General features: G+C 48.3%; 1 protein-coding gene across 1 annotated transcript; it reads right to left on the bottom strand.

Annotated features, from left to right (window-relative positions):
* Positions 1-1,067: 1,067 nt before the first annotated feature.
* On the bottom strand, positions 1,068-11,012 carry LOC101732056. The gene is made up of 7 exons (XM_031894504.1): positions 10,928-11,012; positions 6,025-6,142; positions 4,870-5,214; positions 3,870-3,920; positions 3,069-3,116; positions 2,348-2,421; positions 1,068-1,734 (listed from the first exon to the last, which is right to left on the bottom strand). The coding sequence occupies exons 2-7, from the start codon at positions 6,116-6,118 to the stop codon at positions 1,576-1,578; spliced, it is 771 nt and encodes a 256-aa protein (XP_031750364.1). The 5' UTR covers positions 6,119-6,142; positions 10,928-11,012; the 3' UTR covers positions 1,068-1,575.
* Positions 11,013-13,035: the final 2,023 nt, after the last annotated feature.

Here is a 13,035-nt window from a genome sequence, read left to right as displayed (position 1 = left end):
CAAAAATATTTTTTTTGCCATGCCCATGGAAAGAATGCACAGGGCAGCACTAACCAGCTTTCATGTAGCCATCATATGGGGCTGTTCCTGCTGAATTGTGCTTAGTACAGGGGAATCCCTATGCTGCCTCCATAGTTTTATGGTATCTCTCTGTACAGGCTATGAGCAAACTTAGGGGGCTGTTCCTGCTGAATTGTGCTTAGTACAGGGGAATCCCTATGTGCCATAGTTTTATGGTATCTCTCTGTACAGGCTATGAGCAAACTTAGGGGGCTGTTCCTGCTGAATTGTGCTTAGTACAGGGGAATCCCTATGTGCCATAGTTTTATGGTATCTCTCTGTACAGGCTATGAGCAAACTTAGGGGGCTGTTCCTGCTGAATTGTGCTTAGTACAGGGGAATCCCTATGTGCCATAGTTTTATGGTATCTCTCTGTACAGGCTATGAGCAAACTTAGGGAGCTGTTCCTGCTGAATTGTGCTTAGTACAGGGGAATCCCTATGTGCCATAGTTTTATGGTATCTCTCTGTACAGGCTATGAGCAAACTTAGGGGGCTGTTCCTGCTGAATTGTGCTTAGTACAGGGGAATCCCTATGTGCCATAGTTTTATGGTATCTCTCTGTACAGGCTATGGGCAAACTTAGGGGGCTGTTCCTGCTGAATTGTGCTTAGTACAGGGGAATCCCAATGTGCCATAGTTTTATGGTATCTCTCTGTACAGGCTATGAGTAAACTTAGGGGGCTGTTCCTGCTGAATTGTGCTTAGTACAGGGGAATCCCTATGTGCCATAGTTTTATGGTATCTCTCTGTACAGGCTATGAGTAAACTTAGGGGGCTGTTCCTGCTGAATTGTGCTTAGTACAGGGGAATCCCTATGTGCCATAGGTATATGGAACTGTGCACGGACTCATATTACAGTGTATCTGCACTCCTTCGCAGGGGGCTGTGGGTGCGTGTCTGCCTTAGGACGGTGAGTGCGGAGGCTCAAATTAATACTCTGTGCAAACTGTCCAATCGTCCACCTCTCGTGTAGATAAGTCTGTGTACAGTTTTTTTAAAAAGGGAGGGGGAGTAAAAGCTGCTGTTTGTCAATAGATGCCCAGGGTGGGTGGGGGGGGGCCCTGCAGGGGGTTAGGGGGTGCGGTGGGAAATGGATGAGTATGAGCCCCATTATCCACATTGGCAGGATTCCGTTAATGAGGATTTAAGTCAAAACGTAAATTTGCGGTTAAATTGTCGTAATCGTTTTCGCTGGCTCCGCGTTTCCCCTTGATTAAAGGGCAAGTTAAAGCGGAACCCACGTTACTTCCAAAGATACAGGGGATTGTGCGACATTTTTGTCTATTTTTAAAAACCTCTTGAAATCATCGGATCATTGATTTGGCGAATAAGTCGACTTGTTCTCGGAAACCCAGGGAGGTTAGAAGGCGCTGCCCAATGCCGCGTTGCCGTTGGCGATTCTCTCAATTGATAAATCTCGAAAATTCCATTATCCAAATTGGGGACTTTTTTTTTCTCAAATCACAGCAAAAACCTGAATAAATGATCCAATAAACCTTGAATAAATCCACCCTTAGGTCTCGGAGGTGGAAATGAAAGTGGAGAAATCCGGCTGCCCATTCGCTGCTGGCTTTGGTTGGGGGCACATTTTGCTCGTCTCTGATTGGACGTCTTCTTCCCACATTGCTTGCTGCAAATTATGTACCTGCCGCTGTAAATCCTGCAGCTTTCTCTGCAAACACAACACTCATTGGTCACTGTACGGCCACAATTGTACCCCCACCCCAGTCACAAGCTCCTCCCTCGTGCTACGTACCGGGTCGGTGGGGGCCACGCCCATCAAGTATTTTCCCAGTGACCCCGGAAGTCCGACCCTGCCCCCATACAACTAATTGGCCCCAGTGGCATACCCTTAGTAAGTACCCCAGCATACCCTTAGTAAGTACCCCAGCATACCCTTAGTAAGTACCCCAGCATACCCTTAGTAAGTACCCCAGCATACCCTTAGTAAGTACCCCAACGTACCCTTAGTCAGTACCACTGGATCCCAGCAATTCTTTGCCTGCCAAGGGCACCCCCCATGATGGTTTTTGTTGGAAGGAAATAATAAAGGGGAACTATTACTAGGAAATCTTTATTAACACCCATTGGCCTCTCATCGTTAAATCTGCTATTTGACTTGCAGGGATACCGCACCCTAGCAACCAGGGGCTGGTTAAAATGGCAGACTGGGGAGTTAGTAGTAAAGGTCTGATGAAAAGATAAGTCTAACCCTAATGTTGGTGCGTTTCGATTGGTCGGTGGCACAGGCACCAATCAAAATGCAAGTGAACCCCATGCCTCACCTTATAAATGAAGAAGGTAGCTGCTACTATGACAACCAAAATCAGCAAAGTCAGAAACCAGAGATATTTGATACCTGTAGAATAAAGAGATGACAGTTTTTGCATATCCGGAACCACCCACATGCCATATCCGCCAACTTCATAGGTTTAAAGGCCAAGTAACACCCACAATAATACAGCCATCCCTTCCCTTCTGGCACATAGCCCAGCAACATAACCCCACCAATGGGCACATTTGGTTTATCAGGGATATATGCCCCCTACATATAGGCCAGAGGGGACCTCCCAATACACAGTTAACCCTGTCACACCCATAGAGCAGCTATAACAGGGGCTTCCCTATAACTCACTACAAACCCCTCAGTCATGAAGCCCCACTAAGGAGCCCTCCATATTATAGGGACATGGCGGCGACTCCTTCACTAAAACCCCAGGTTCTCCAGCAGCCCCACCCCCTCCAGAGAGTGGAGTCCAAAGAGAGAGAACATGGTGGCTCCTCCCATTTTATACCATATATTACCCATAACACCCCTTGGCCAATAGGAAAATATCCCTCCAATAGGCTGCAGTAATAGCTGTCCCATAGAAAAGGATGTTCAAGGTGATATTAGAGCCTTATCTGTTCCAACAGGAGATGGCAAGGTACAGCGTTCTCTATTATTTTATTTGCGCGTGTGAAATCAATTCCCCCCGTAACTAAATAAAAATGTTAAACACTTACCACCTGGCTTTCCATCATCTCCTTTGTCCGACTCGGAAGCCTCCGACACTAAGGAAAATGTCAGTAAAAAGAATGTGAGCTGCAGAATGGGGCCCCTAAAAAGATTTTCATGTGGGGCCCAGTTCTATCAACGCTGGTTGGGAGGGGGGGCGGAGCTTGTATATATATATACTTATAATACACAAGAGCCATGAATATCATGAAATTATATCCTTATAAACTAAGCTTAGTGATGTCATAGGTTATAATTGGAGCTTGGTGATGTCATTTCTGTTACATGACTCACTGAACCTTGTGTATTATAATAAATAATGTACCCCCTGTTGTAAAATATGTATTATTTACTATATAATACACAAGAGCCATGAATAGTTGTAAATTATATCCTTAAAAATGGTTCTTAGTGATATCATCATTTATATAGGTTATAATTGGTGATGTCATCAGTTATAGTCGGTGCTTAGTGAAATCATTACAGTAGTTATAATTGGTGCTTAGTGATGTCATCAGTTATAATCGGAGCTTAGTGATATCATTAGTTATAGTCGGTGCTTAGTGATGTCATCAGTTATGTAGTGATGTAATTTCTGTCACATGACTCCCTGAAACTTGTATATTATAATAAATAATGTACCCCCTGTTGTAAAATATGAGGCTATTAGAAGTCACCAAAGCATTTCATGAACCTCTGTCTCTTGCCTTTATATGGTCATGGAACTCCTTGGTGAGCTATAATATCCTTATATATTACAATAGGGGGTACTTTATTCAAACAGGAGACAAAAATACAAAAATACTCACCTTTGTTACCGTTGGCTGCAAGTGGTTGTTGGGAGGGAGGTGGCTCTTTCTCTGGGAATAAAGAACAAAAAGATGCCAAACGTTGATGCCATCTGTGCAGAATTTCGCAGGGGTCCATATTCACTTCATTCAGGGGCTTTGTATAAATAGGAGGCGCACAACAGTGCCCCCCCCGGAACATTATACAAACTGGACAGGAAAAGTACAGACTGGGGGTCTGGGCCAGACTGGTTCCCAGTGATACTGGCAGATCTTCCATAGGCACAGGCTTCATTGGACCCTCTAATCCAACCAACCAGCTGGCACCATGATTCCCCTTGCCGTACCCTAGGCCACTCACAGCTGCAACTCTCATCCACTTGCACAATGGTATGGGCATCTATGGTCCTGAGCTTTTTGAGTCTAGGGTTCCCATCTTTATTCTCTATTAATAACATTGGCATCAGGCATCACTCATATTGGCCAGGTGGCAACCCTATTTGGGCCCCCTATTGCCCCTCTTTGTGGTCTCTTTACCTTGAAGGAACTTCATAGCCAGGGGGTAGGGTAGAAATGGACGGGGCACGGAGTGGGAAGGGGGGTAGGGAGAAAAGAAGACAGGGTGGAAAGGAGGATGAAGAAGACTAAGGTCAAACCATTGGGGAGGATGGAAAAGGGGGAGAAGGAGAGAAGGATAAAAAAAGGTGAAGGAGAAAAGACAGACGAGGGGACAATGAGGGAGTGGGAAAGAGAGAGGGAAGAATTATAAGAGGAGAAGAGATGGAAAGGGGATAAAGGAGAATTTGTGGGAGTAGTGGCCCCAGTGACCTGCTCAGTTTGGGGTGCAGTGTTGGGGCCCATCAGGAAACATTAGCACTTCTGATTGGCCCCAACATTGCACTCCAACTAAGCAACAAAGACCCTAATAGGTCACTGGGGCCACTATGGTACTCACTGACCAATCACACGAAGCCCAACACATTAGACCAATAGAGAACTAATCCCTAACCGCTCTCCTCACCTTCCACCACCACCGTAAAGGTGCAATCAGTTGGCTTAAGGATATCCTCCGTCGACTCCACCCCGATGCAGTAGCTCTTATTCTCCCGTATGTTGTAGATAGTGAGCGCTGCAACTTTGTAGTCGGGATAGTAATTGAGGGAAGCAGTGTCGGTCTCAGTGTGGTTTGTTACTTTGGGCCGGATCTGCAGAGACTGGATCTGCTTTCCCTGGCATTTCCCTTTGTCGTCCTTTTGTTTCCAGGTCACTGTAAATGTCTCCTTTTCAGCGATGTTGGTGCACTTTATGGTAACGTCCTTTTCACTGGGCTTCATGGTATATGTTGTTCCACAGCTGCACTCGATGGCTGAGGGGGAAAGCACAATAACAATTACTATTCCAGCAGTTTGCTGTGGGTATACTGGCATTATATTAGCGGATTTATACAAATGCCCCACCCCATAAAAAAACTACAACTCCCAGCATCACCTCAGGTCCCGTTTGTACAGCTTTACAGCAAAAAAAACCAAAAAACCCTTATAACCACTAACTGGTACCGCCCTCTGACTCAGCAATGGGCGGGATTAGCCCAGAACAGGAAGTGAAGCAGATGTAGGGCTAGATATCAGTAAGTATTGCAGCTGCCTCGCTTTCATTTAATGCCCATCATACACTAACACAACGGATTTCAATGCCATGACATTGTATAAAGGGAGACCAAAATACTGTCTTTTGATATTGTGCCCCCTCCCTTTCCTTTTGCAAAAATGGTTGCACCCAGTGATTGTAACTATGGGGGGAATGGACGCTAGGATAGACCCTCTGTTTCATTAGGGAGAGGGCGGCCATTGATGCATGTTGTGCTTGGGAGAGGCCACTCCCCCTACTGTATATAAGGTGGGATATGAGCTACCCCAGGCTGGGGGGGGGGTCACTGTCAGACGTGGGTATGGGGGCAGCTCAGGGGGTGGGGCAGGTGGCCCGGCCATTGGTCTCCGTGCTGTTATACTCCTACTGCACCACGTACCCTGACTTTAGGGGGTTTTGCACCCAATCCACTTTTTTTTGGATTCGGCTAAACCCCCGAATGTGGGACGCTGTAACAGATCATACGGCCAAAGAGCTGGAGAACAATGGAGATTAGTGCAAGGCTGAAATGCAACTGCACGGTACATACCTGTGTGAGTGCCAGAGATGAGCCTTAGGGAGAGTGCACATAGGATTAGGCTTAGGGAGAGTGTCGAATGGGTAGAGTGTAGAATGGGGGCCATCTTGTATAGACTATTATTACAGTCCTGGAAGAAAAGAAAACCAAAGATCTGATTAGCTGTATAGTGTATATATATGTGTATGTGTGTGTGTATATGTGTGTATACAGTATATGTGTGTGTATATCTGTGTATATGTGTGTGTATGTGTGTATATGTGTGTATATATATATGTGTATGTGTGTGTATATATAGTTATGTATGTGAGTGTATAGGTTGTGAGTGCTGGGTTTACTCGGATGGGTTGAACTTGATGGACAATGGTCTTTTTTCAACCCTATGTAACTATGTAACTATGTGTGTATATATGTGTGTATATGTGTGTATATATGTGTATATGTGTGTATATATGTGTGTGTATATGTGTATATGTGTGTATATATGTGTGTGTATATGTGTGTATATCTGTGTATATGTGTATGTATGTGTGTATATATCTGTGTTTATGTGTATATGTGTATATATCTGTGCATAGAATGAAACCTTGTACCCCTGCTGCCCTGTGGAACAGCTGCCCCAGCCGCCAGTTGTTAGAGCTCAGTGCGGTTCCCATGCCGGATCAGAGCGGCTCTGGCCGTTGCTATGGCAGGGGCCCTGTGAGGGGAACCAAGGGGTCTGATACACACAGGGTCTGTAAGACGTAGGGATGCGCCGAACCAGGATTGGGTTTGGGGAAGATTCGGCCTTTTTAGGAGGATTACGATTTGGCCAAATCCAAGTGTTTGTCCCAACCGCATCAGAGCCCTTAGTCATGTGACTTCAGGTTACGGGAACATGTTTAACCCTTCCATAGCCTCATTTCCATAAGCAAATTAGGGTTCGGCTCAGTAGTTGCCCAACTCTTTCTCTAAACATTCTGGGTTTGGTGCATCTCTATAAGGAGTTGGGTGATTGTAAGCTCTACGGGGCAGGGACCACACCACATGGCACTTACTCCCTGTGCATTTATATATATATATTGTATTTATTTATTATTCTCCCTGGGTGTAATTGTGTATATTGTAAGACTGTACAGCGCTGCGTATCCTTGTGGCGCTTTATAAATAAAGTTATACATACATACATATACGTGCCTGGCCAAACCAAAACCAAATCCTTTCAATCGTGACTTTTCATCATATAAACAGGGACTTTTTAACCCTTCCATTGCATCATTTGCTCAAATCTTTTGCGAAGGATTCGGGGTTTGGCAGAATCCCAAAATAGCAGATTTGGCGCACCCGTAATAAGAAGGTAGCATCGGGCATGGGGAGTGTGACTATAGGGGGCGCACAGTAGTGGGACAGGGGTCCTGGTAAGGACGGGTGGAGCAGTGCAGTGTGGGCATTGCCAGTCACGTGTATGGGCACCATAAGTTGCCCCACTGAGGGGGCCTAACACAGTTAGGTGTATTGTGTTACCCCCCATGTACTGTACAAACTTACAGCCCTGCGTACAGTAGCACTATATACTATATATATATTAGGGCTGATTTACAGACCCACTCCCAAGTGTGATAGCGCAGATATGGACGCGTTCTGGGCTGCCATCTCATTCTTTGCACCAGTTGGCACAGGGGGAACCTGGAGCTACTGCCGCCCTGAAACTGGCGGTTATTCCAGGGTTCCCACCTCGGCCCGTGTCGCAGGCGTGCAGCCGTTATTTCAGCATCAAGGGAGGGAAATGAGGCAATCCCTATTAATACTATTTAGAGTGCAATCATGCCAACGATTATGCCGGGATTGTGGGTAAAAAAAAACCACCCTCTCTGCATTATGGGTAAAAAACATAATGCATTGAATCTAAAAAGTTCCCTTTGCATAATACACAGCGGCCCCCTCATTCTGCGGTGGGTGGGCACCGAGCCAATGCTACCGGGCACGTGCCTATCATATGGGATTCCTGCCAAGCTCTATCCTGTTATTGTGCAGCCCAGGTCTGTACCAAATAATAACAAAACTAAAAGGACCCATTGACATGTCATGTGACCCTGGCCGGGGCAGGACGCTGTGAATCCCCGCAGTCCCCAGAGGGGGTGCAAAAGCCCCGCTCAGTGGGAAATGACCCCCAACACACATGCTTCCCATTACTGTATCTGTACTGAGACTGGGATTAGCGTATTCCCCCAACTGGGTCACTCCCATCCGCTTAGCAACCCAAACCTGGAGCCCCTCGCTCTGTAGGGAGAGCCCAGCTGAGCTTCCACTGTATAAATAACCGCATACACATAAAATCCACGCGGCACAGGGCCAAACATGTGATTTAGATTAGTGCCGCAGCCTGTACTGCTTTCTGGGAAGTCATGCAGCATTAGTGTACAACAGTCGCATTATCAGGATGGGATTTTATATGTGGATAGAGAAAAATAATGGACTGTATCAACATGATGAAGGTAAAGTTACCCTTTAAATTAATATAATTACACAACCCCAGATAGGGTAAAAATAACACTGCAGATGCAACTACACAATTCTAACTGGGATGGGAGGGCAGACTAAACACACACAAACCCCAAAGTAAATGGCTAATTAGCTCCTCATTTACAACTACAAGTAACTACTCCAGCTGTGAGGGATAAAGGTTAGAGCCCAATGTGGCACGAAGCGCTTTTCCTATCTGGTCAAGGTGGCCTAAGTACTGCAAATAGACTGGTAGCTTGTCTTTGGGACAAACCAACAGCAGCTATAGTAGGGGGGATCAGGGAGTGAATGGGTTATTGTGATTGGTTCAGCTGTGCTACTCACTGTGCTGCCATGCGGATAACTAGAAAGCCCTGCGGGGGGGGGGGGGGGGGGGTACAGGGGACATGGCTGGGAATCCGCTTGCAGTTTAACCACCACTGCCAATGCCTGAGTGGTTGGTAGGTTGCTGGGAGTTGTAGTTCAGCTACAGATGGAGTATCTGCTGAAGGCCCTGCTGGCAGTAGGTATGTTATTTCTGTTCTATTTCTCCTGTGTTTAGATGTTTCCTACCAACAACTGGCAGAACCGACCCATTTCTGGTATGTGTTGATGTGATTAGTGATGTGGTAGTGATTTAGTGATCCCATATCCCATACCCCCTGTGCCAGTCCCCATATATCCCATAATGTACATCCCATACCCCCTGTGCCAGTCCCCATATATCCCATAATGTACATCCCATACCCCCTGTGCCAGTCCCCATATATCCCATAATGCGCATCCCATACCCCCTGTGCCAGTCCCCATATATCCCATAATGTACATCCCATACCCCCTGTGCCAGTCCCCATATATCCCATAATGCGCATCCCATACCCCCTGTGCCAGTCCCATATATCCATAAATGCCATCCCATACCCCCTGGTGCCATCCCCATATATCCCATAATGCGCATCCCATACCCCCTGTGCCAGTCCCATATATCCCATAATGCGCATCCCATACCCCCTGTGCCAGTCCCCATATATCCCATAATGCGCATCCCATACCCCCTGTGCCAGTCCCCATATATCCCATAATGCGCATCCCATACCCCCTGTGCCAGTCCCCATATATCCCATAATGCGCATCCATACCCCTGTGCCAGTCCCCATATATCCCATAATGCGCATCCATACCCCCCTGTGCCAGTCCCCATATATCCCATAATGCGCATCCCATACCCCCTGTGCCAGTCCCATATATCCATAATGCGCATCCCATACCCCTTGTGCCAGTCCCCATATATCCATAATGCGCAATCCCATACCCCTGTGCCAGTCCCCATATATCCCATAATGCGATCCCATACCCCCTGTGCCAGTCCCCATATATCCATAATGCGCATCCCATACCCCTGTGCAGTCCCCATATATCCCATAATGCGCATCCCATACCCCCTGTGCCAGTCCCCATATATCCCATAATGCGACATCCCCATACCCCCTGTGCCAGTCCCCATATATCCATATGCCGCATCCATACCCTTGCCCCCAATATCCCATATGCGCACCATACCCCCTGTGCCAGTCTCCCATATATCCCATAATGTGCATCCCATACCCCCTGTGCCAGTCCCCATATATTCCCATAAGTGCATCCCATACCCCCTGTGCCAGTCCCCATATATCCCATAATGCGCATCCCATACCCCCTGTGCCAGTCCCCATCATATCCCATAATAGCCGCAATTCCCCTACCCCCTGTGCCAGTCCCCATATATCCCATAATGCGCATCCCCATACCCCCAGTGCCATCCCATATATCCCATAATGCGCATACCCATACCCCCTGTGCCAGTCCCTATATATCCCATAATGGCGCATCCCATACCCCCTGTGGCCAGTCCCCATAATATGCCCATCAATGCGGCATACCCATACCCCTGTGCCAGTTCCCCTGATATCCCATAATGCGCATCCCATACCCCCTGTGCCAGTCCCATATATCCCATAATGTACATCCCATACCCCCTGTGCCAGTCCCCATATATCCATAATGCGCATCCCATAACCCCCTGTGCCAGTCCCCATATATCCCATAATGTACATCCCATACCCCCTGTGCCAGTCCCCATATATCCCATAATGCGCATCCCATACCCCCTGTGCCAGTCCCTATATATCCCATAATGCGCATCCCATACCCCCTGTGCCAGTCCCCATATATCCCATAATGCGCATCCCATACCCCCTGTGCCAGTCCCCATATATCCCATAATGCGCATCCCATACCCCCTGTGCCAGTCCCCATATATCCCATAATGTACATCCCATACCCCCTGTGCCAGTCCCCATATATCCCATAATGCGCATCCCATACCCCCTGTGCTCTGCCCTCTCTCCGGCACCGAATGTCTCTCTGCCCAACAGTCTGCGCTGCGCTTACTTACTATGTAAGTACTGAGTCTCTCCCTGCTCCCTCCGTGTGTGTCCTACAGATTCCTGCGCCTCCCTTTATCCCTCTCCCCTTCCCACTATCACTTTCACTTTCAGTATGAGCTCAACTCCCCCTACTATACCTGCTATCCCCCCGCCCCAGTCCCTTCCCAGAGGCTATTATCCCCCCCACTGCTACTATAGGCACCATCTCTCCCTACTATACCTGCTATCCCACAGCCCCAGTCCCTTCCCAGAGGCTATTATCCCACTGCTACTATAGGCACCATCTCTCCCTACTATACCTGCTATCCCCCAGCCCAGTCCCTTCCCAGAGGCTATTATCCCCCCCACTGCTACTATAGGGCACCATCTCTCCCTACTATACCTGCTATCCCACAGCCCCAGTCCCTTCCCAGAGGCTATTATCCCCCCACTGCTACTATAGGCACCATCTCTCCCTACTATACCTGCTATCCCACAGCCCCAGTCCCTTCCCAGAGGCTATTATCCCCCCACTGCTACTATAGGCACCATCTCTCCCTACTATACCTGCTATCCCACAGCCCAAGTCCCTTCCCAGAGGATATTATCCCACTGCTACTATAGGCACCATCTCTCCTACTATACCTGCTATCCCACAGCCCCAGTCCCTTCCCAGAGGCTATTATCCCCCCCACTGTTACTATAGGCACCATCTCTCCCTACTATACCTGCTATCCCACAGCCCAAGTCCCTTCCCAGAGGATATTATCCCACTGCTACTATAGGCACCATCTCTCCCTACTATACCTGCTATCCCACAGCCCCAGTCCCTTCCCAGAGGCTATTATCCCCCCACTGTTACTATAGGCACCATCTCTCCCTACTATACCTGCTATCCCACAGCCCCAGTCCCTTCCCAGAGGCTATTATCCCCCACTGCTACTATAGGCACCATCTCTCCCTACTATACCTGCTATCCCACAGCCCCAGTCCCTTCCCAGAGGCTATTATCCCCCCACTGCTACTATAGGCACCATCTCTCCTACTATACCTGCTATCCACAGCCCAAGTCCCTTCCCAGAGATATTATCCCACTGCTACTATAGGCACCATCTCTCCCTACTATACCTGCTATCCCACAGCCCCAGTCCCTTCCCAGAGGCTATTATCCCCCCACTGTTACTATAGGCACCATCTCTCCCTACTATACCTGCTATCCCACAGCCCCAGTCCCTTCCCAGAGGCTATTATCCCCCCACTGCTACTATAGGCACCATCTCTCCCTACTATACCTGCTATCCCACAGCCCCAGTCCCTTCCCAGAGGCTATTATCCCCCCACTGCTACTATAGGCACCATCTCTCCCTACTATACCTGCTATCCCACAGCCCCAGTCCCTTCCCAGAGGCTATTATCCCCCCCACTGCTACTATAGGCACCATCTCTCCCTACTATACCCGCTATCCCACAGCCCCAGTCCCTTCCCAGAGGCTATTATCCCCCCACTGCTACTATAGGCACCATCTCTCCCTACTATACCTGCTATCCCACAGCCCCAGTCCCTTCCCAGAGGCTATTATCCCCCCACTGCTACTATAGGCACCATCTCTCCCTACTATACCTGCTATCCCCAGCCCCAGTCCCTTCCCAGAGGCTATTATCCCCCCACTGCTACTATAGGCACCATCTCTCCCTACTATACCTGCTATCCCCCAGCCCCAGTCCCTTCCCAGAGGCTATTATCCCCCACTGCTACTATAGGTACCATCTCTCCCTACTATACCTACTATCCCCAGCCCCAGTCCCTTCTAGAGGCTATTATCCCCCCACTGCTACTATAGGCACCATCTCTCCCTACTATACCTGCTATCCCACAGCCCCAGTCCCTTCCCAGAGGCTATTATCCCCCCACTGCTACTATAGCACCATCTCTCCCTACTATACCTGCTATCCCACAGCCCCAGTCCCTTCCAGAGGCTATTATTCCCCCACTGCTACTATAGGCACCATCTCCCCCCTACTATACCTGCTATCCACAGCCCCAGTCCCTTCCCAGAGGCTATTATCCCCCCACTGCTACTATAGGCACCATCTCTCCCTACTATACCTGCTATCCCCCAGCCCCAGTCCCCTTCCC

The sequence above is a fragment of the Xenopus tropicalis genome, chromosome 10 (genome assembly GCF_000004195.4).
Source record: "Xenopus tropicalis strain Nigerian chromosome 10, UCB_Xtro_10.0, whole genome shotgun sequence".
Taxonomy (NCBI): domain Eukaryota; kingdom Metazoa; phylum Chordata; class Amphibia; order Anura; family Pipidae; genus Xenopus; species Xenopus tropicalis.
Note: the sequence above shows the minus strand (reverse complement) of the source record. Positions and strands in the feature narration are given on the sequence as shown.

Coding starts and splice junctions, on each gene's coding strand:
- LOC101732056 (XM_031894504.1), bottom strand. CDS start 6,118: ATGGCCCCCATTCTACACTCTACCCATTCGACACTCTCCCTAAGCCTA. Junction 3,921..4,869: donor CTTTACGGTGGTGGTGGAAG/GTGAGGAGAGCG, acceptor CTTTATTCCCAG/AGAAAGAGCCACCTCCCTCC. Junction 3,117..3,869: donor TGCAGCCAACGGTAACAAAG/GTGAGTATTTTT, acceptor CATTTTCCTTAG/TGTCGGAGGCTTCCGAGTCG.